At 37.9% G+C, this 23,779-nt stretch overlaps 1 protein-coding gene across 5 annotated transcripts in view; it reads right to left on the reverse strand.

Annotated features, from left to right (window-relative positions):
• The window catches only part of DLG4 (discs large MAGUK scaffold protein 4), a 2,742,131-nt gene that overhangs the window by 448,695 nt on the left and 2,269,657 nt on the right, over window positions 1-23,779 (reverse strand). For all 5 annotated transcript variants that reach the window (XM_044076698.1, XM_044076697.1, XM_044076699.1 and 2 more), the window contains 2 exons: window positions 12,250-12,374; window positions 8,262-8,431 (listed from right to left, as the gene is read on the reverse strand). In XM_044076698.1, the coding sequence (XP_043932633.1) occupies window positions 8,262-8,431; window positions 12,250-12,374 (295 nt within the window). The remainder of the gene's footprint in view (window positions 1-8,261; window positions 8,432-12,249; window positions 12,375-23,779) is intronic.

Below are 23,779 nucleotides of genomic sequence, written 5' to 3' on the forward strand. Positions count from 1 at the left end.
CTACCTATTACTCGGCAGAAATTCAAGCAGTTTGCAGTATGCGGAATTGCTTTTAAGCAGTAATCAATCTCCCTGTAGTGTGACTGACACAAAGGAAGCTGCATTTATTTTCTAATTATTATCAAAGCTCTGTTACTCTACTCCCCATCATCTCCCCAGTAATCCCCACCTCATTTCTCCCAAGGAATTCTTATCATGCCTTCATAACATATCACCCATCAGCAACCTTGCCTCTGTAATTGATTTTACATTTCTTTTATTTCTCTTTATTTCTTAAAGATCATGTTTATCGTTCACTTAGAGTTGCTCTTCTTTTCAGGAAACTAAACTCTGATTACCATTTTGCATGGTACTTTTCCCCAGGTGAGCTTCAAGTTTGTCATAGTTGGACCACTTTATCCCACTTCCTCTCACCCTTAACAGTTTTTCTACAGCCTCATCTATGAATATTTCCTTAATATGATGCTTATCTGTGACTGAGTCATGATGTCAGCAGAACTGAATCTCTCATTTGATGTACTTCTGTGTTACTAAAACTCAGAAATTAACATACTTAATGAGGAAGGGGTCAACAGTCACTTAAAACTATATGGTCTGTGATCATCTAGGCACTCTGCTTACTAGACCTCGTGCCATTCCTCACTTGCAAGATGGAAAGCATGACTTTGAGAGTGGAAGCTGCCTTCCCAACTCCATTCACAGGTGGTGTAACAGGGAGTCCAACAAACCACTCCACTGGGTCCATCCATTATATCACTAGCTAATACAGCAGCCGAAACTACACCTGAGAATAACCTTTCTATCACAACCTTATCTATTTTAGATGATCTTTTTACATTTTGTCCTTTGACTTGCCACTAAAATACAGATCTTTTTTTATAGGCTTGTAAGTGTGTAACAGTTTAATGACCACAATGGCCTTTTTAAGCCTAACTACGCATCCCAAATCTCTGACAAGTTCAGGTACCCTTGATAAATGTAAACAGGGGCTTGGGAGATGAAACACTTGCAAGCATGGACGTGGGAGATGAACCATTTACAGGCTGTCTGAGTCCATTAGAATCTTGGGTGTCAAGCAAGGGATGAATCTCCTGTGCCCCATCCAGTTGTCTAAGTTCACTTAAATTGGGTTAGGGAGGAACTCTGCTTCATATGGATGGGGAGCCTGTCCCAGAGAAGGGATATATACCTGTCTCTCCATCAGGTCCTATTTATATAATGGAGAAGGTTTATGTCTTTAGAATGGGTAATTATGGTGCTGTTTGTTTTGCAGATATGCAGGATGTCCATCGGATTAGGGTCTGACAATGCCTTATCTGTTAGGCATAGATCTCTTCTCAACAGCCTATAGTAGGTAATACAGGGATAAGGCTTTGAGGTAGTTTACATAAGGCATGTTATCTGTACCCTGCATTCCTTTAGTGCAAATGTTCTAATTGTTGGATGTGCCTAGTTTAAGTACATATCAAAGTGGGCATTGTACTTAATGATAAGTCTGATGAATGCCGAATACAATGGAACAATGACCTCCTTGGACCTAGATGCCATAGCTTTATTTATAAGTTGGGCAACGTAGAACGACTTCCTCACTACTCTAGATGTGATGGCCAAAAGCTAGATTACTGTCTGTGTGTCCCCAAGCCCCTGACTACTGGGTCATCTCTTAGGGGTGTTGTCAATGTGATAGTTACCTGGGGTGGCTAACTTTCCGAAGGATGCTATTATGCATTTCTTGTTATTTAGTTTTAGTCCATGGCTCTGACACAAGTTATTTATCTATGCCAGTCCTTTCTGTAGAACATTTAAGTTAGTGGGGGATTTTATGACTGTTTCTAATTTTCAGTCATCTGCAAATTTAGTCATCCAGAAGCACTTGATATTGGCCTTGATTTCAGAGAAGTAAATACCAAAACTGAGCAGTCCAATGACTGATTCCAGTGGATTCCACTTGTGACCGGCCTTTTTGTAACGGTGAACTCCCCTATTGTAACTTCCTGGGTCCTGTCTGTGAACCAGCTTACTATCCACAAGGTGGCATTAGGGTTTATACCTAACCTCTTGAGTTTGTCAACAAAGTTCAAGTGGGGTATTGTGTCAAATGCCTTGGCCAGATCAAGGTAGGCAGTGTGAACCATTTTGCCCTCATCCCTTGTTTTGATGACCTTCTCAAAGAAGTCTACCAGGTTGAGTAGGTATGAACTGCCCTTAATGAAATCAAATTGGGTTAGATCCAGTGTTTGGAGGTTTCCTATGTCATTCTTGATAATTTAAATTTTTTTTTGTATAGGTTCATTTCTGGTAAACTCCCTGTATATGTAATACACTGCCGTCATGTCTCTTTTCTAACATAAACAGTCAGACTGCTGCATATCATTGGTTTAGATGTTATTACTAAGCTTACGTCCAAGGATATCATCAAGAAGCCCAACCACATCATCTAGTACTAGTGGGAGATAGTGCTTCTCCACTTAGTAGAATTTCATACATATAACCAGTGAAAATCTATGACTACCCTTCCGATCATCCAACCTAATTCTAAAGGATGCAAAGGAAGTACTCTGCTTTAAATGCAAGGGCAGTCTATTCTGCAAACAGATGAATGCTGGATTAGGTACATCTCAGTCCATCTGATGTTGCTAATATGGGAGTAGAGTACAAATGTAGATCAAGGAGTTGAAAGACCCCTAGATCATTCATAGTGCAGAAGACTAAACAGAGATCATACTTCAGTGGCCTGTACACCTCAGAGGAGAGCGATATGGATTTTAATTTATCAGAGTAAATAAGGTTACTGAGACATGGGATCTTTTCAGTGACAAAACATTCTGGTCTCTTGCATTGGTTTAGCTGGTTAGCAACATACGCACTAAAGGGGGCATTATATTGTATGATAGTTCTAATAAGGTAGGAATAAAGCAGGACTATAACATCTTTGAACACTGAGGAAATATCATGAATGATGAGCTATGCATGGCAAAACCATTTTCTAGCCATGTTTATCAACATGAGTACCCATGTCCCTGATGATTGTTATATTTATGTGAAATGTTATCTGTATAGAATATGGTAACCATGCTATGTTTATTATGTGTTTTTCTTGGAGTTGAGGATAACCCCATGAATAACACACCAAGGATTTATATGTTCCAACCATGATGGAGAATTTTTAGGATTAGAATGAGGTTTGATAACTTCCTCCAATTTACAATCATCAGCAAACTTGGTTGGCCATAGTCCTTTAACATTAGCTATCATGTCAATGATATACATATCAAAGATGAAGAGGCCTAGGACAGAGCCCTGTGGGACTCCACAGTGGTAATATTTTTTTCTATCCAGAGCAAACACCCTCAAATTTAATGATATTGGTTCTGTAAGACAGCCACTTAGTTATCTGTCAAATGATTTATGGGTTAATGTTAACTTGTGAGAGCTTGTCAATAACTCCTGCATGTGGAATAATATCAAATCCAGGTGTGTAGTGTGGATTATATGCCACTTGTTTATTCATCCATTTATTCATTCAGGTTTGCAACTGCGGTAGAGCACTGATCCAAATGGACCTACTTTAGTCTCAGCCAAGACAGTCCATTATTTATGGCCTCATCACCCCAGCTATTCAATTGTCCTTGATTTTGCCTCATACTTTTGCCTTGTTCCTCATAACATTTTTTAGTAAATCATTCAGGATTGCAGTTAATAAATAATGCCAGACATGAGAGTTTTGTACTTGTAATGCTTCATAAAATGCATGTTGATGCAAGCCTATTAATATTCTGAGTGAATTGCAGTAATACTTAAAATGGCTCCAGATTTTGGGGCTTTTTCCTCTAATTTTGGCTTTATCCCTTATTTCTGTGCAAATACGTTTGTATCTGTGTTTTAAAGGATTCATTAAGGGTGAGTAAGCCTGAACTGCCTTTTATAAAACTGACCACTCTTGCTTATTAGTTCACCCATAATGCACTTCACAGCCATGCAAATAATATGAATAAGACTCACAGGCCTGTAATTCCAAGTGGCCGTAGAGCGAGAGGGACCTCATTTTTGCAAGGAAAACCACAATAGCTATTATTCATGCCTTAGAAATACATCCATTGGACAAACTTGTGTTGAAGAAGTGATGGAAGGGTTTCACTAGGTAGGACTTAACTTCTTAGCAGGCATCCAGAGATATTGTCGGGACCTATGCAACCATGGAAGGTTTGAATTTCTGCATGGTATACATCCCAATATTACTCATCTGCTCCTGTTTGCTGTGGTTGTGATTTGACAACTTACTTTACTCCACCAGCTATAATTTTCCTGCAGAAAACATTTAAAAATACCATTTGGTGAAAAAAAATACATTTCCAAAGTCAACTGTTTTTCACAGGAAGCAAAGACTTCCACAGGCATATTATCCTAAGGCAAACCACTGCAGTATAAAATGGGGTATAATTCTGGCAAAAATTGAATGATGGTGAAAATAGGATACAGGAGAAAACATTTGGAGAGATGGAAACAGTGTGCTGGGCATGGGTTCGGTGTGTGGATGAGGGTCTTTTGCATAACCACACTGCATATGTGATACACAAAAGCACTGGCAGTAAATGAGAACAGGAGAAGAGTATGGGGAAATAGAGTAACGGAGGGAGGATGCTTGGAAATTCCAGAGGTCTGAAAATTTGAAGTGCCTGGGCTGAAGCATAAATGCATAAAGGATGCAAGGTTATTGTTGTAAAGGGGCAGATTGAACTCAGAAAGCAGAGAGAGAAATGGTCACTAAAGGATTTGGTAAGGTGGATTAATGTTTAGATACTTCAAGAAAAAAGGCTGAGAAGTTGGTGGATGGAATAAAGAACTGTAGCAAGAGAAGCATTTGAATCTTTCAGAAATAAACTGTGAAATCCTAATCTCCGGGGTAGAGGAGGTGAATGAGGTCTTGGATTATGACAGGCTTAATTGTGGGGAGTTAGTAAGAGAAAGGCTAGGATTTGAGACATGGTCTTAAACCAGGAGGTCAGAGATGTCCAGTAGAATGTGGTGTTAGTTTACAGTGATAACACCACTGTGTGGTTTAGACTGTGGAGCGAATGGTAAAAGGCCAAGGATAAAGACAGTGGCATGGGATTTCAGTAAGGTATGGAGTATGATGATTTGGGGAAGCATCAAAAATGAGCATACAGACCACATTCTGCACTATGGTGAGGGAGCTAGGTAGGAAAGGAGGGGTGTCTCAGTAATGACAGCTTACATGTCACCCAGATCTTTCCTCCAATGGAAAATGATTAGACTAATAAGGTTCCCACCTTAGTCAGGGAACAAATTGGTCATAATGATGTTATCCTAGCCTTGCACAAGATGATAACAAATGGGTTTACAGGATGCTAGTTGGGAAAACCTGATACCAGAGGCACTGATGGATTAAAAAAAGAAGGAAAAAAGGGGAATACAGCATATTTTGATGGAGTTAGGAAAGAGAGTGGAAAGCAATAGATTTCAAAATAGAGACAGAGAATGTGGAGAGAAACATTCTCTAGTTATAGAAAATTAGATACACAGACTAGAGAATGCGCTTTCCAGGGTCATCAGGAATCCTAGTTATGGAAGATTAGTTACAGAGACTAGAGAATGTGCTTTCCAGGGTCATCAGGAATCCTAGTTATGGAAGATTAGTTACAGAGACTAGAAAATGTGCTTTCTAGGGTCATCAGGAATCTAATTATGGAAGATTAGACACAGAGACTAGAGAATGTGCTTTCCAGGGTCATCAGGAATCTAGTTACGGAAAATTAGATACACAGACTAGAAAATGTGCGTTCCAGGGTCATCAGGAATCTAGTTACGGAAAATTAGATACCCAGACTAGAAAATGTGCTTTCCAGGGTCATCAGGAATCTAGTTATGGAAGATTAGAGACAGAGACTAGAGAATGTGCTTTCCAGGGTCATCAGGAATCTAGTTACGGAAAATTAGATACACAGACTAGAAAATGTGCTTTCCAGGGTCATCAGGAATCCTAGTTATGGAAGATTAGACACAGATAATAGAGAATGTGCTTTCCAGGGTCATCAGAAATTTAGTTATGGAAGATTAGAGACAGAGACTAGAGAATGTGCTTTCCAGAGTCATCAGGAATCCTAGTTATGGAAGATTAGACACAGAGACTAGAGAATGTGCTTTCCAGGGTCATCAGGAATCCTAGTTATGGAAGATTAGACACAGAGACTAGAGAATATGCTTTCCAGGGTCATCAGGAATCTAGTTATGGAATATTAGACATGGAGACCAGAGAATGTGCTTTCCAGGGTCATCAGGAATCTGGCCAGTGTACTGGCAGCTTCCCTGATGTACATTTTCACGAGAGCACCAGTCAGTGCAGAGAAAACCCTGATGAAGAAGATAGCCATTTCCTTAGGAAATAAATATTCAGCATAATCTCCACTGCAGATTCATGTTTACAAAGATCTGTCTTTCTAATGTGGCCCATTTTTTTTTCTTTTTCTTTTTGACTGTGTTACAGTCAAATTTGACAATGGAGGTCCAGTAACTATTGTCTATCTGGACTTTAAGGACTATGACATAACTGAAGAAAAGGGCATGATACAAAAGGCAATGAGTGGTGCATGGTCAGGAATAAAAATGTACTTAACTCTGCTTCGCTCTCATGAACAAACCTGGAGTTGGGACTATATCATAGCATACTCTAGACCAAGACATTTACAGGTGTCCAGACTTTGAGATGTATTTTGTGTTGGACATTTCTTAGGACATCTCAGCAAATGACACTGCTAAAACTAAACATGCCTGCACTGCTGACCTTGGGTCATTACAGTGGTAGGCATGATGGACATATGTCAAAGCAGGTGCACAAGTGGTACATGCAAATAACTGAACATTTTCTGAAGCATTTATTTTTTTTTTACAGCTGCAGAGTTTTTGGACGTTTTTTGCAGGCCCACCTGGAACTGATGATTCTACAAAGGAGCACAAAAGCAATACTGTGTCCAGGTAAGATTTTTGTTTGCATGTGATATTTAACTGTTCTCAGAAAAAGCAGCTGACAAAGAGAATTTGGATATCAGGCTCTTGCTAACCTGGCTTAAGTTTCTGGATTATTTTCCTTTGCATTTTTTTAAACTTTTAGATGAATGCAAAATCAGATCATTAGTTGAAAATTAACAGCTGACTGTGGGACACCTGAATTTGTATATTATAACATTACACACCAAGTCTCTAAAAGCATAAAAGGTAACTGCGAACAAATGCTAGGAAGTTAGCATAATGCTATATTATTGCCCTTTGTTAATGGTTTTATTATAATCTGTAATAATATATGTAATCATAACTGACCACTTAGTTATTATTTCAGAAATCTTATAAACTATACAGCAAAGGGCTGGAGAAAAGGCATAACTCTGTTATCCATCTCTGAAGTAGTTTGTATTTTTCACTATCCACCCACTTGCTTACCCATTAGTATCATACACACACACACACACACACACACACACACACACACACACACACACACACACACACACACACACACATACACACACACACACACACACACACACACACACACACACACACACACACACACACACACACACACACACAGGTTTAGACTTCATTTACCATTTTCTCTGCAAATGATGATTATTTTTACTGCTGCTGCTTATGTTTTGGGGTTGTCAACTGCTGCCATAGTTTTCTTTCTGAGTAGGTCCCTGAGAGCATGCATTTTGTTTTGGCTCCAAAGCCTGCTATTAGGAGCTGATGGGATTCAATCTCTAGTTTTCAGCTTTATAATGCAGTGCTCTAACAACTATGGCACAGTGCTTTTCTATTGAGTTTGACAAAGCAGATGATACTAGGCCTGTAATAACTAGGTCTGGAATGGTATTTTGCTTTGATCTTTTCCCCTTGTGTTATAAACGTTGTGAGCTTATCCACATGTTATGTATCTTATTGTTCTTATGCTGCCTTCTTCCCTATGCAACTTTCATTTCTATTCCAGCAGACAGACATCTAAAATTAAATAAGACTTACTGGCCCAGCAACTAGGGATGTCACTCATTTCACTGATTCATTTTCCTCTCCCTTTGTTGACACCAGCATGCAGAAAACCCGTTTCCATTTGCAAATCCCTCACCAGAGTTCTGCCACCTTTTTGAATACTGAGATGACTTTTGGATGTGATTAGGAAAATGAAAAGAAATAATCAGCAAAGGTAAATTACAGTACTAATTTGATAAATGTTTTCCATATCTCACCTTTGGGTCCTTTAATAAGTTTGATCTCCATAACCTTCTCAGAGATGGGCTTTCTTCTCATCACATAGAGACGTACAATGGAGCCTGCTTCCTTCAGCGCTTCAACAGCTGTACTGTGGGTCACTTCCCTCACATCAACGTCATTTACAAACAGTATGCTGTCATTCACCCTGTACCAGCATCAGGAAGTAAGTCACATGACTTATATACAGTGGCTCAAGGTGTAATAAGAAATCATACTACCACACGAGTAAATTAATAAACAGTATGCAGACATTTGGTATAGTGCACAGTTATTCATGCTTCATAAGTACTGAAAGTAAACTTTGAAATGCTCACAAGTACTTCATTTATAGAGTGTTAAAAATAATTGTATGGCTTTGCCTTATTTTATTTTTATAGTTAATTGTCAAACACAAGATAAGAAAAATGGCTAGACAATTTTGAATTTTCTAAAATAACTGCAGACTAATATAAAATGATAGGCAACCTTGGAAAACAAGGCATGTTTCAGTAATTAACATTGACAAACATATAATAAATTTGGTAGCAGTCTTTATGAGAGAGAATCTTTTTGTTCTTTATGCAGCAGGTGATTGTTTGCCATTTGTGCTCCTCAATTTTAGGTTCCACAAGTTACCCTTACCCTCCAAGACATAATCCAGTACTTTTCCCCATTGTCTAAGGGGAGATCGATGCACCCCAGTACAGAGCTGTATTGCCATCCACAGAGCTTTTTTTGTTGTATTCCCCACCCCCATGCCCAATGTCAATGTTACAAGGCCATTTAAACAATGGATGCCTGTCAGTATTTGCCTTAACCTAGTATTTGTAAACTTAGGATGCATATATCCTTGTATCACCCTTGGGGCTATCACCTTGTATTAAGACAACCCCCCCCCACCGAATAGACAAGCCAGTAAAATACCACTTTTAAAATATTTCCATTCCTTCCCCAGCCAACTTGTTCTTAATAACATTACTATATAGAAGTAACAGTATGCAAACCATACATGTACAGTCTGATAAATTATCATGCTTCTGTAGACATAAGTTAATACATGCATTTTACCATTTGCATATTATCAACCGATATTATTGCTTGTAATACAGTACCTAAATCATTATATTCATAGTGATGTTAGTCATGTAATGAGCTGCATATTACAGTTTGGAAAGCGTTTAAACATCAGGATACTTCATACAACAAAATGAAATAATACACTGAACAGTTCAAGTTTAGCTGAGAAAAGCAGAAAAGCATTTGTTTGGAGTTAATGATGGTTGCAGGGGAAATTAACTTCAGACACTGCTGCCTTATTTGTATAATAAAATGAAGACAGCAGCATTATAAACTGTTTGCTAACGAAATGGCCTGGCACTGAGGAGGAGGTTGTTTGCTCTACTTCTGATTCATGACACATTCTCGATGGTGTTTGTGAAGTGTGAAATGGTTATTCAGGCATTTTAAAACCAAAGCAAACAAAAAAAATCTATTGTTATTGGTGAATCGCATGCATATATATATGTATAGCTCCAGATGGCCAAAATCTGCAAACTCTAATGAGTTTGTTTTAATCTACCTTCAATTACTATAATTTGGAATGCATATCTGATGGAGCACAGTTGCACTGAAAGTAATAATTCAAAATTCCAGAAAGCGCAATGTTAACACAAGTACTGAGGACATTTTAAATGATGTCATCTGCAGAGTCCTCTGTTGAAAAACCTGTACACTGATACAGCCAAAGTGTAGCTAATCCCACACAGTTAATTTGTTATCTGCATTCAGCTCAGTTATAATTTCACAGAGTATATTGTCACTGGACTGGATGTGCAAAACTGAATACTTTGCACATCTCTGCTAACATCTATATTGTAAGTTTTGGTACAAAAAGTACAGGGAAGCCATTTAGAATGTAATACTGGTAGAGGCATAAATTTTATTACAAATAACTGTGTGACAAACAGTTTAATTACCACTGAATAGTATATTAAACAGTTTCAGAAGAATTCCTAATTGTGAGACAACATCTGCTGCAATGACTGTCTAATTTTTCTCCATCTGCCTAAAGTATGATTATCCTCCTGTATGCTGTTTGTACTGTGCATTTTTCTGTTTTATTAATTTAGGATGAGCTATACCATAAATTCTTCCATATTTTTATTCAGTTTTCTCTATTCTTTCTATAAGTAAGCAATGTTCAATAACATTCTTTGTGTCTTACTTTGTCCTCCATGCCTGTTGATCATCCCCCTTCCGATTTGTTGGCCATTCATTTCCTGTTACTAATGATAGGCTCAACCCGGAACGGTTATCAATCAGACACTCATTACGGGCAGTTTGATTTTCTTTCTGCTGCCCTTTCCCATTCACACACCCAGTAAAGTGCTGGGGAAGGGGCATAAAATGACCTGCAGCAAAGACGTCCCTTCACTTCTGCAAGGGACCTTTCCTCCTAGGAAGCCCAGTCGTTCCCTTTGAAGCATGAGTTGTGTTTTTTCAGTCTTCAATGGGGAAATTGTAGCATCTGTATACCCATACATGGGTGCAATCCTTCTCACCCCCTACCCCCAGGAAAAGTGAGCAAGTCAAGCTACTACATTCCTCCCCTCTTTGCCTGCCTCCTCTACTGCCAGGTCCTCTAACTGATCCTGGTTGCACTCAAGAGTCTGTCCTCTGCACTACAGAAAAAAGCACTGCTGTATAATAATTAGGTTCTGATAAAGCAACGGGCTAAAAAGTTTCTATTTAGCATTGTTTTGCAGTGTAGAGGAGTACCAACATAACCTGTTTCTTTTTTAATGTCGTTTCATTTTTGGTATTTCTTCTTTTAAGCCAAGTTTCATTTTCAGTAATGATAGGAACTCTTCCCTTTGCATATTGTCTGATGAACAGTTAGTAACTTCTTGGCCCGGATGGACATTTCGTAGATATTATTTGTTTACAAAAAATTGGCACGACCTATTACTTTATCATGACTTAAATAGCTTGCAGGTATTGGGGCAAAATGATACTTGTTAAAACAGATGCATTTCTGCTGTTTATGTAGTCATACAACAGAGATGAGTCCTGTGACTGACAAGAATTTTATGTCTGGCATATTGACGGTACAGGTTTAAGCCTAGCAGAAATATGATCAAAAGGGGATAATTGGATTGGTACATACTCCGAGTTTCTCTGTTTCTGTATAGTCTGATTTCCATCTTTGTGGACTAAGACAGATCTGGATGTGCCACCATAGATATTCATCCTTCTGACATAAAGGGAAGAAGGTCGAAGCAGGCACAAGCTTAAGATAAAGGATATGAGAAATGTTTAGTCTGCTGATATACAATTCACCATTACCTTGGCAAAGCAAATTCAGGGACAACAACTTGGGTGCTTGAAAAGATTCCTTCTGGCTGTGCAGAACAATAGATGAGCCAGAAAAGTGTGGATATGGCAGAGTGGGGGTGGGGGGTGTGGAACAAAGCATCATCCAGCAGACGGACTTCATCAACGAAGGAGATAAGCTACTTGCATCATAAACCAATCTGCTAGAAGAGTAGTAATCAGAATGGGCTCAGAAAAGCCAAAGGTGATAAGAGAGTAGTGACGTGTGAGAGTATGTTCCATATCCTGTCATAAACACTTTACATATCACTGGATTCTAAGTACAAAATGAGGGACTTTTGCTGGGTGACTGGCTTTCATACCTCTACACACTAAGCAGGTCAAAAGAATACATCTGTAAGCCCCACCCACACACAAAGCACAATATAAATGCATATCAGATGCTTTAGTTGCACTCTAGACCTCCTCAGAAGAAATGAAAGGTGAACATAATTAAAGTATCTCTGTGTCTTACTTACACCTGGGGGTAAAGAAGTACAAGGATGAATGAATGTCATGTGCATACATGCCCTAGTCCACTAGTATAACAAAAAACACACAGGCACTCATATGGACTCACACACCAGCAAGACAGAGACAGTTTGTCCTTACCTGAGTCTTCCATCCTGTGCCGCTGCACCTCCTGGAATAATTTTTGTAATAAATATACTAGGATCATCTCCGATATGAGGGTTGTCTGTGCCCCCTGCAATACTGAAACCCAAACCTGAGTTACCCTAAAAAAAGAAAAAGATAATAAAGAATATTCAATCATGTTTGGAATACTGTGACTAGAGAAAGAATAAATAGAGGGAGAGAGACAAGGCAGACGATAACAAAAGTACAAAGCTAAAGAAAAGATGATACAATGAAAGAGGGATGGAGAACAAATTACAGTAATTTGAAAGAGAGAACTAATACATATGCAGTTTTATTTAAGCTTATTCTCTTGCTATTAAAAAAAGTGAGGTGTAAGCACTGAGCAAAAATGAGAACTGGGAAAAAAAGAGGCCATATTTAATACCAATTACATTTCTCAGTTATGATTTCTGGTTATCGCCCAGTATGAGAACTGGCCACGCTTTTGTCAGTTAGTGCATAGAACTAAAGCTCTGTGTTAATAATAAGCTGCTTCCTGTTCTAAGGGGTACAGAGTTTGAATTTAGAATATGGTACAGGGGGTTAAGACTGTGTTACCTTGAACAAGTCATTTAACCAGTAGTGCTTGACGGCAACTGAGAATTTGGGCTAGGTCCTTCAATGGTCTTAGTAACTACTTATGATTATTAGTAACTGCACCATTTCATTTTTAGTATTCTATCTGGTTTTCAGCTAATTCACATGGTGCAAAACTGCACCAAACTCAAAAAAAATGGGGACCACACACACTACCCCAAAGTCTGGGGAAAGTAAAAGCTTGCATTCTATGCCAATTACTCCTGTTTAATTAATGCTATTGTCTAAGTTCAACAATGAAGATTTGACGGATAATAGTCAGCAATATACTAAGTTAGATATATGAAAGATAACCACACACAGTGGTGTCTGTGTGTGTGTGTGCGTGCGTGTGTATGTGTGTGTGTGTGTGTGTGTGTGTGTGTGTGTGTGTGTGTGTGTGTGTGTGTGTGTGTGTGTGTGTGTGTGTGTGTGTGTGTGTGTGTGTGTGTGTGTGTGTGTGTAGCTACTTCACAAGCTTGAAGTTTCAAAACTTTGAACTGCAAATGGTTGAGACCATAAGATCTAAGTTTTGAAACTTTGAAATTGTAATAAAAAAAAAAATAAAAACAAAAATGTATTTTACGTTTTTGCAAGGATCAAGCCTCCCCGCATTCCCACACCCCTACTAAATAAATATACCAACTCAGAGATCACACTACAGTGAGGAAAATGGTAAATTTCCTGTTCTGTGCTATTCGGCGATCTCCATTCAAAACGTTCAAAGTTTCAAAAGTTCGATCTTATAGTCTCCACCATTTGCAGGTCGAAGTTTTGAAACTTCAAACTTGTGAAGTGAATCCGTGTGTGAGAGAGTGTGTGTGTATGTGTGTGTGTGTGTGTGTGTGTGTGTGTGTGTGTGTGTGTGTGTGTGTGTGTGTGTGTGTATATATATATATATATATATATATATATATATATATGTATATACACATATAACATAGAGGGATGCCACAATTACACAGCATTAGCAATGAGTTTTGCATGGAACAGGGCAGTACAGGACTAAGGTCTGAGGGTTCTGCAGTACATAGGGCACATGTGATGCTAAGATTCTTGCATTTTGAGGCAGGACCTCTACCTGTCATGTGTTTCTCAGAGGGGAAAGAGTTAGGAGTATGAGTAATAACAGGAGGAATATGTATGCAATAAAGACAAGGAAGGATCATGGGAGAATGTATAGGGATTGACAGCAGGAACATACTGCTGCTGTTTTGGATCTTCTCAATTTCCAAATAGCCAGCTGTGCATATCCTTGTAGAGTGTTAGGAACTGGAAAGCATAGCTAATGCAGTTTGTTAACATTAATTGCTGTGGAACTGCATACTTTCTGCTTGATGGTTCCATTGCACTTTGAGGCAGCAAACACGGACTGTGTTGATTAGGGATGCCTATGCCCATATATGTTACTCCACTGGGGTGTGTGCCTAACAGTAGAAATTAGGGGAGTAGGCTTATCATAGTGCAGATCTTTTGAAAGTCTACCCTGACCTTTATGAATCTCATGTTACAACTGCCTGATGTTGGAAGGAGACTTTGTCTACCTTTTCTGCCATTTAATTGCATTTAACATTCTACCTCCCCTCTGTCCCAACCTCTCCCTATACTCTTTTCTTCCATTTTTGCCTTCTTTAATCAAATATTTTTATTGTAGTAAGAGAATGGCAATTTTAACAACAACGTGAACATCATGCATACAATTTTGGAACATAAAAGAACAATAAAAAAGACACACTGCAACTATATACACTATTTACAAGGCCCAAAATTGATAACATTATAAAATAATAGAAAAAAGTTTGCTTAATAAACATCAGATAATTCAGAAAGAGTTAGAGTCTTTACAAAAAGTTTTGATGAGAAAATAAACTTTTATCCAAGGATTATTAACAAAATTTCTTGGATTTATTCTCACTTCTTTCATTTTGGTTTCTCTGAAAATGAGTTCTTGAATATCTTTGTGCATTCCCTCTCCATCACTTCTTCCTGTAGTCCATTGTAATGGTCTACCTCCCTTTCTGTGAAGAAGTGCTTTTAAAGACTGATAGAGTACTTTATCCATTCAGTCTGCTGCCTGTTACTGGTCCTTCCCTCTGCCCTCTCTGTTCAGGATGATGTTATTGACTTTCTTTCTATGATCGTGTGTATCACTATTATGCCTCCTGTCTCTTTTAGTCTCAGAAAAGAAGAGCTGTAGTTCATCTTGTCTTTAGTCATATTGCTCTCTGTCTACCTCAGAAATCCTTCTGGTGACTTGTCATTGGATTTTTTTTTCGGGCAGCCTGGTATCTCCTTTTCTTCATGTAGTCCAGACCTGTACACAGTAGTGAACATGAGATCCCTGGCTGATCATGTAAAGTGGAACAATTAGCTGCTTATATCTGGAGTCTACCTCTAGAATTCACTGTGCTGCCGCTGCTACTGACTAGCTTTTTACTCTGCTCCTGATGCACCAATATAGGAAGGAACAAGACAGCACAGCCACATGCCTTCCCTGCTTGCTATCATCTGATACAAGCCCACAAAGTAGAACATCACATCATGGTTGCAAAAGCCAAATCCTTCTCTAGTCTACTCCTATATCCTCTATCAGTGAATGAGTATTTGTGTCATCACTGAAGAGGTTGGTCTTGTTCTCTGTTCCCCCACATATATCAAATGTGAGCACTCTGATGAGTACTGGACCCAGGACAGAGAGCTGTGTTACTCTGCTAGTCACTTCCCTAATTCCTGACATTGTCCCTGTCATCATGACTCTCTGCCATGCCATTGAACTATTGAATTACATTGAATCAACAGAATTGCTTTGATGGACAGGTATATCTTGCAGAGGATACCACTACTGTAGAACAGATTTCCCATCCACATAAAACAAAGTTCATCCCTGTCCATATTCAAGCACAACTTATATCTATGGATTGGAATAGAAAATGTATCTTTGGACTTCCCCCTGTACTACTAATGGACAAAGGGAGCTCCTAAATATTTTATCCCATGCCTGGGTCCATTCAGATTATCTGTGGTATGATCTCAGTTATCCTCATTAGGGGTAATATATAATTATCAACTACAGGATGGGTAAAGGCAGTCTTTTATCAAATGGGATAGGTTATTTAAAGTAGAAAAAGGGAAATTGTCTATGCTTAAAACTGCCTGCAAGAGATGATCACATTCTTCAAGCTACCTTAACCTGGATATTTGTAACCCCCCTTTTGCATCTGTTAGGACCATGTCTAGTTTGTCAATGTGCCTTTAACTTGGGCATTCATAACTCTCTATGCATCTGTTATAACCAAGTCTAGAACTCTATCCTTTCTGCTACATTCCTGCACCAGCTGGATAAAGCCATTATCGTTTAAAACTTCATCTCTTACTCACTCAGAAGCTTGAATTCTGCAAGTCTGATTCTGGCAAATTTAGATCTCATGAGTATTACCTTCTTCTTCCTACTCCACTCAAAATTCTCCCCTATAATCTTTATTCCTCTTCTCTTGTGGTGTCTTGGAGATTATATACTGTATTAACCCACCATCTCTTTCCTGAGTCCTCTACCCTTTACTGCCAAGGCACTTAACCTATGTTCTAACCCTGACTGCAACCCTTGCCTTTTTCTTAGTATGGCGTTCTTCCTCCCCTCTGTCCTCACATTTGATGCCAACACCACTTCTCTTCTTGGTCATTCCTGAACAATCTACACCCAAACAGATTTAAGTCGAATTGCTTGTTTCCACTGGTCAAAATGTTTGCCAGTGTTGTGATGAGATGTCCGTGCAAGACTATCAAACAGTTACAATAATGATGGCCAAAGACTGCACATTTTGAAAGATAAGGGTGCAGGAATCACTGAAGACACACAGGTCCATGGGGGTATGATAAATGACAGCATATGTAATTTAACATTACAATGTTTTTAACAACCTGAACATTCTACGTTTTAAAAATAGTAAAAAAAAAATGTATCTTTGAAAAGTGAAGAGACCAAGCGCAAAGCAACCACTTTTTCTGCTTGTATCTTAGATCTTCACCAATGTTTGAATATTACTTTAATCAAATTACCTTATTATATATGTTTTAAGTCTACTCGTTTGTTATTTGATTTATATCTGATACTTAAAACCTGTGTGGAGCTTTTCTAGATGCACTCTACTGAACTGAGAAATTTTCAGCTAGAATTTTTCAGTCATCGATCCATCCATTATCTAAATTTCTTTTCCTAGTGATGGCATTAGTGGTAGAAAACCAAGCAGTGGACTCTACACTACTACATCCCAAGCAACACTTTAAACTTATCCTCTGAAATCTCCAGGTTTACCTAGACAAGTTAGAAACTGTAATCCTTTCAGCGTATCCTGAATTTGCCATGTGGCCTGATTCCAATGGGGAGTGTTTGGCACAATTCCTTTAGGAAGTACCCTTAAGTCATTCTTGCAAGGTGTCCAAACAGTGGCATTCTCACATTCTCCCCAATTATCAATCTCATCAAGCTGTCAAAGACAGTGAGAATAAGATATCTTGAGAAAGAACTTCAATTCTTTCACATGTATTTGCAGTTTTATCTTCTCCGTCACTACTCAAGTCATATGACTATAGGTTAGGATGACAAAATAGACTTACCAGTAAACCCAGAGCTGCAACCTATGACTCACCTCTTGCTTTACTTTCATGATATGGTACAATGTCTTCAGCTACCTTAAGCATTGACTGCTTAATATCCTGATCACCTCTATCTTCAGTCATGAAGAAGACACTTAAACTCTTTCAACTTAAGCACCTCCTTCTTCCTTACCTGCAGAAGCCACTTTCCCTTTTTCTGGGACACAGCCATAATTTCTGATTTGTGTGATGCTGATATTCATCCCAGCCATTTCACATTAATCGTGGAATCACTTGAATGCATGCTACAGATCTCCATGTTAATAAAGGACATAAGCCAAACTACTTCAAAATAAAGACGAATAAAGGCTAAATGAGTAATACAAAGCTGATGCCTATTGCCTTTGACACCTTGGCTAAGTCTTTCAGGGTTGGAATATCAAGCAGCAGTTGCCCTGAGGCCCAATAGTGAGGTATCACCTTGCACAAAATATTCTAAGGAACAACGTCATATGTCTTCAAGTGCTGATATCACATGCAAACAGTATAACAACACTCACAAGCTTTGGGCTAGGACTGTGGTCTAGGGCAACAAAGCCTTAAGTGTGTCAAAGATGACCCATAGTTGACTGGTGGCACAGAAACTAAAAGGGGCCAGAATGGAGGATGGTAGTGAGCAACTGAGACCAGCTTGCTGATTTTGGGAGGAAGATAAAGCCTTAACTTGTTACATTGTCAACGCCTGCAGAAAAGCAGATAAATCATCTTCAGACAAGCCCTAGCATGCAGCTACTCCATTCAGTCAGCCAGGAGACTTGGAAATGGTAACTGTGACATCCCTTCTCTGGGCCAGTAATCAAGGAGCCTCAATCCTCACCACTGACACTGGTGCAGGATATTCACTTAGAACAAAAATGGATACACACAGTATTTTTAGATGCAGCTCTCAGCATCAAGCACAATTTCCCTTAACAGCACACAGGGAACAAACACAGTCCTGGGGATGGGTTTTCTTCTCCAGGCCCCAAATAAGACTTCACCTTTCTCTTTGCAGATACTAGTACTCTGTGTCCCTGTTTCAAGTAGCTGCACACACACTCTTTAAGATTTGATTTTCACATACACCCCCCCCCACACACACACACATACCTGGAAAACGCTGGCACAGATTTACCAGCTAAGTCACTCTGCCCAGACTATAAGGTAGATTCACTGCCACCAGCCAACTACAGTCAGGCTCTTACCAGGGTACCCAATTACTCTTAGTACAATTAATACTAGACATATGGTAACATTTGCAAGCCATGCAGCAAGACATTCAGGAAACCCACAGTGTCACCAAATACATGGAATTCTGCCAAAGATTAAACTATTTTCTAAAAGATCAGCCACAATGAAAGGTATAGATGCATTTCATAATAAATAATAAAATAGAAAACATGAAAATACTGAATACCTATTTACAATAAACATCAGCGTTTCAATTCGCAGTAAATATAAAAAATAACATAGATGGAAAGACTCAGACAGAAAAAAATACTTCTAACTAATCTCACTATTTTCCTAACTGACTGAAAAATTACAATTCCCTAGTTACTTACTAAAGCAAGGTAAGGTGAAATGGGTGAGTGGTCTTCTCAGTTCCAAAACAGAGTGCTGAGTCACTATCCCATTTCTCACTAATATCTAAAATAATTTCAGTGCTGGCTATAGAATGGCATCACATTTGATCCACCTGAATCTGTGGTTCCCATACTTTCCACCTGATTAGAAGCTGAACCAGAATCTAGCACAGATCTGTCACAATATACACCTAGAGTTTTGCTAAGGCATCTGGAGACTTTAAAACACTTTCAATACTTTCATCCTTCTTGTGGAGACTAACCAGCCATTCTCTAGCACCCCAGGGTAACATTTAGTTCACCATTAAGGACAACAACAGTAGGATCCCAGATCAGACATTGCGTCTCTGGCTGCATTCAGTCCAGTGTAATAAACTCTTTATGACCTAAACCAAGCAATTTAATTTAAAGCTAGGTAAGGTGGGTTGAGCATAACCCCTTCCCTTCTAGCATCTTTTGTTAACATATATACATTTCAGCAGTTACCACAATACAACCTGACATACATGTATATTTCTTTTCTGTCTAGCACTCACTGTTGATACATTTCTAACTCAAGCAGTTTTACAAATACATTCTTAACACAAGCATATGTACAAATCAGTTTGATATACAAATGACATAAAATGTATTACAAAACTCCAGCTAGCTATGCTGGCATATGTTACATGAGGCACTGATGAGTCAACTGAGTGTTCCGGGATAAGGTTCATAGGAAAGCAGTAGACTAGCTGCCCTTTGGGCCAATTTAAGGCCTAGCCAGTTTCCTCAAAGGTGAGAATGAAACCCTGAACATTGTGCTTGCAAGATAAACACCTTAATCATTATGTCAACCCCCAACTCCAGATGGGACTCAAACTCACAATGCGTGGCTTAGGAAGCCAATACCTTATTTATTAGACCACTGGGGGCTGATAGTTAAAATATTTCACTTGAGTGTAAGTGTACACATCAGATCTATCAGATAAGCTGCCCCTACCTAGCACTACAGTCTCTCTCTCACACACACACACACACACACACACACACACACACACACACACACACACACACACACACACACACACACACACACACACACACACACACACACACACACACACACATACTTTTATCGCTGTTTGTCATTGATGGATTTGAATACCTACCTATTCAAGTCAACAGTCTAGAAAACCATGTATTACATTTTATAGGTTAATAGGTAAATACTATGGTATAAGTCTACAGACTACTACAAGCCACGCAAATAAGCAGATGTCAGAATCAAACCATGTACCTTACATCTGTGAGGCAAAGACATTAAACATTATGCCAACCCTACCCAGCCTTACAATATATATATATATATATATATATATATATATATATATATATATATATATATATATATATATACGTGTATGTGTGTGCATGTGTGTATAATGTAATACCCACACACAAAGTAGTTAAAAGCATTAGGGTTGTAGTCAGCAATATCCCTCCTTTTATTTCATAATTAATAACTAATTCTGGCTAAACAGAAAAAGTGATCATCTATATAACTGCAAATAACTCCACAAATATTGGATAGAATCACAAAGGCCAGCAAAAATCCAAACCAAATTTATTGTAAGACCCTATTCAGAGGATCGTGGAGAATTATTTTGTTTCCACCGGGGATGGTTTGCCAGATCATGGCAGTAGCTCTCATGGTGGTGAGGGGCTACCCAGGTATTGTGAGAAATTTTTGGAAGAAGGATGAAATAAGATAATCATAAATCCCATTAATTCCATGGGTATGTATGCCACCAGTTCTCTTTCACTCATAAATCCCATTAATTCCACGGGTAAGTATGCCACCAGTTCTCTTTCACTCATAAATCCCATTAATTCCACGGGTAAGTATGCCATCAGTTCTCTTTCACTCATAAATCCCATTAATTCCACGGATAAGTATGCCATCAGTTCTCTTTCACCTGAACTGTTTGAATTTTTGGAGAAATTAGAATGGTTGATGGTGAAGAAAATGTCTGTGTATTTTAATCTCTTAAGTTTACAGAGATATTTAGAACTGGACATTACTGCCAGGGGGCTAAGGGCATTTAAAAGTCCCTATACCCCATTTGCTTCAGCTGATGAGGAGAATATAAAATTTCAAACTAGATGGGTGGCTGAAGCTCATCGTTGTTTAATCAAGTAGTAGACTCATATTTTAACTGAACGTAACTTGGCAAAACAGTGATGATTGAAGGAGGAAATTTTATCAGTTTGTCACACCCTGTTATTGCATCTGAGTATATCTCAACTTGAACAACAATTGAGAGACATTACTGAAAAGTTGTCCAGCTTGGAACAAGATTTGACACAAAAAAGAAATTAAAATTGCAGCAGGACATTCATTATTATAACAATAAGAAGGCTTTTTTGTGGACAGGCAATAAGAAGAGATGTCAGCAGGGGTGAGTTTCCAAGACAAGGAAGTGAATCAAAGACAACGAGAAACACTGTGGGCCTCTTCTGAAGCTACAGCAGGTTTGACTGAATGGGAAAGCGATGACAATGCTTATCCTCCCTGAAGAATGTGAAGTGACCTATGGAACATGACAGTCACAAGGATAAAACATAGAGTGAATGGACTGGTTCGAGTACCCATGAGGGACATTTCCAGCAATAGTATAAGAGGACAAAATGGTATTCATTTATAATTTAATAATGATCTCAGAGGGGTCAGTGGCTTGGACAGTATGGATGATTCTAAGTTACTAATTAATTTATCAGATTGTGTTTTAAATGCTGTACAAATGGCTGTTTTAAACTCCATTTGAATTTATTCCGACCATTTTATCACAACTGCATTTGCTAAAAGCTGACATTTTTACATTAAATAGAAAGATCCATCTTATACATTTTTTTGTTCTAATAATAATTTCGACAATAATGACAATGTGAATTCAATTTTGGAGGAGTCTGCTAACTCTGATGATAGTTTTTTTTACCTGTACTTCAGATATGAATGATGGTTTAGAATGTAGTGCATATTGTAAATTAATTACTAGTGAGATAACTTGTAAGAGCAATTTTATACCCCCTTTTACCCACAAAGGGGTTCAAGAGTTTGCTGCTATGACACATTGTGATACTGAATCATCTTTTTTGAGTTTAGTAAGACAAGGCATTTAATTGAATATAATTTAAATAAATCAGAGTGGCAGGCCCTACAGGAATTAGGCCAACAGAAATAATTCATCTTTAAGCCATCTTATAAAGGGAATAAAATTGTTGTGATGTATTACACACAACATCTTAAGATGTGTTATGGTGATTTTAATAATGAAACTATTTATAAGAGAGTGTCCATGGTGGATTACATAAATGCAAAATGGAATATCAGGAGCTGTTGAAGAGGGGTTATAAGTTGGGGATACTTTTCCTTAACAGATATAGAGAAAAAGTTTTACAGTGATGAATGCAGTATGGTGTTTTTTTATTGCTGCCCCAAAATTCATAAAGATTTTTATAACGCAGCAGGAAGACCTATAGTTTCTGCTTGTAACTATTTTTTTGCATAATATAGGGTTGTTTTTACATAATTATGTGTTACCCTATGTTAGGAAGTTACCATCTTTTATAAAAGATGCATTTGACATTTTGGATAAAATTATGGATTTAAACTGGACTAGTGACATGTATTGACTAACCACTGATGTTAAAAATTTAACCACTGATGTTAAAAATTTGTATACTAGTATTCTTCATAAGTTTGGCATTGAAACTTTAAGATTTTATTTAGGTGACTGTCCTATAAGTAATTACATAATAGATTTGATTTATTTATGTTTAAACCATAATTATTTCTAGTTTGATGAAAGTATATATCACCAGTTACAGTTGACTTGGTGTTTGTATGTAAAGAGGTTTATGAGTTAATGCAATCTTTTGTACAAAATGTAGATGTTAATAGATTTAATTATTGGATGGTGGGATAAAAACTAAAGTTCATAAAAAATTTGAAGATAGGAACCCTTTATTGGATGAACATAGTTGTCAGCACCCTTATCTAATTGAGTCACTCCCCTTAGGAAGAAATGTTGAGAATTTATAGATTATGCAATGATAAAGATGAATTAGAGGTAGAAATAGGTAAAACAAATACATTTTTAAGACAGGGTTATAGTAAGGAAGCTGTTAGATCATTGGATATATTAAATTGTGAAACTCAAATGATGGGTAACAAGATGTCGACACATAAGTTTAATAAATATAATGATGGGGGATGTTTGTAGGAAAGTATATGTAGTAATTGCTTATGATGTTTTTGGTGAGCAAGTCATTAATATTATTAAATATTTTTGGAGCTTTTTACTTAAAGATTTTGTGGATAGTTTATGTACAATTCCTATAGTCTCTTTTAGAAGGGGACAAAGTATAAAAGAAATTATTGTACATAGTAAATTTATTAGATCAGAGATTAATTTGCATCTGGAAATAATGCTGAAGGGTACATTTCAGTGCAAAGGTTGTTCTAGTTGCAAATATATTGCAAGAACTTTTGATAAAATGAATGGTTTGCCATTTTGACCAAATGATATATATTATTGTTATACAAGGGTATTATGTCCTAAAAGTTGATTTTACATAGGAGAAAATGAAAGACCTTTTAAGATCAGACTGCAAGAGCATATAAGAGACATTAGGAATGTTAAAGTTGAAAGTCCACTTGCTATGCATTTTAA

This window comes from Protopterus annectens, chromosome 7.part0 (genome assembly GCF_019279795.1).
Source record: "Protopterus annectens isolate FY-2018-M chromosome 7.part0, PAN1.0, whole genome shotgun sequence".
NCBI classification, from domain to species: domain Eukaryota; kingdom Metazoa; phylum Chordata; order Ceratodontiformes; family Protopteridae; genus Protopterus; species Protopterus annectens.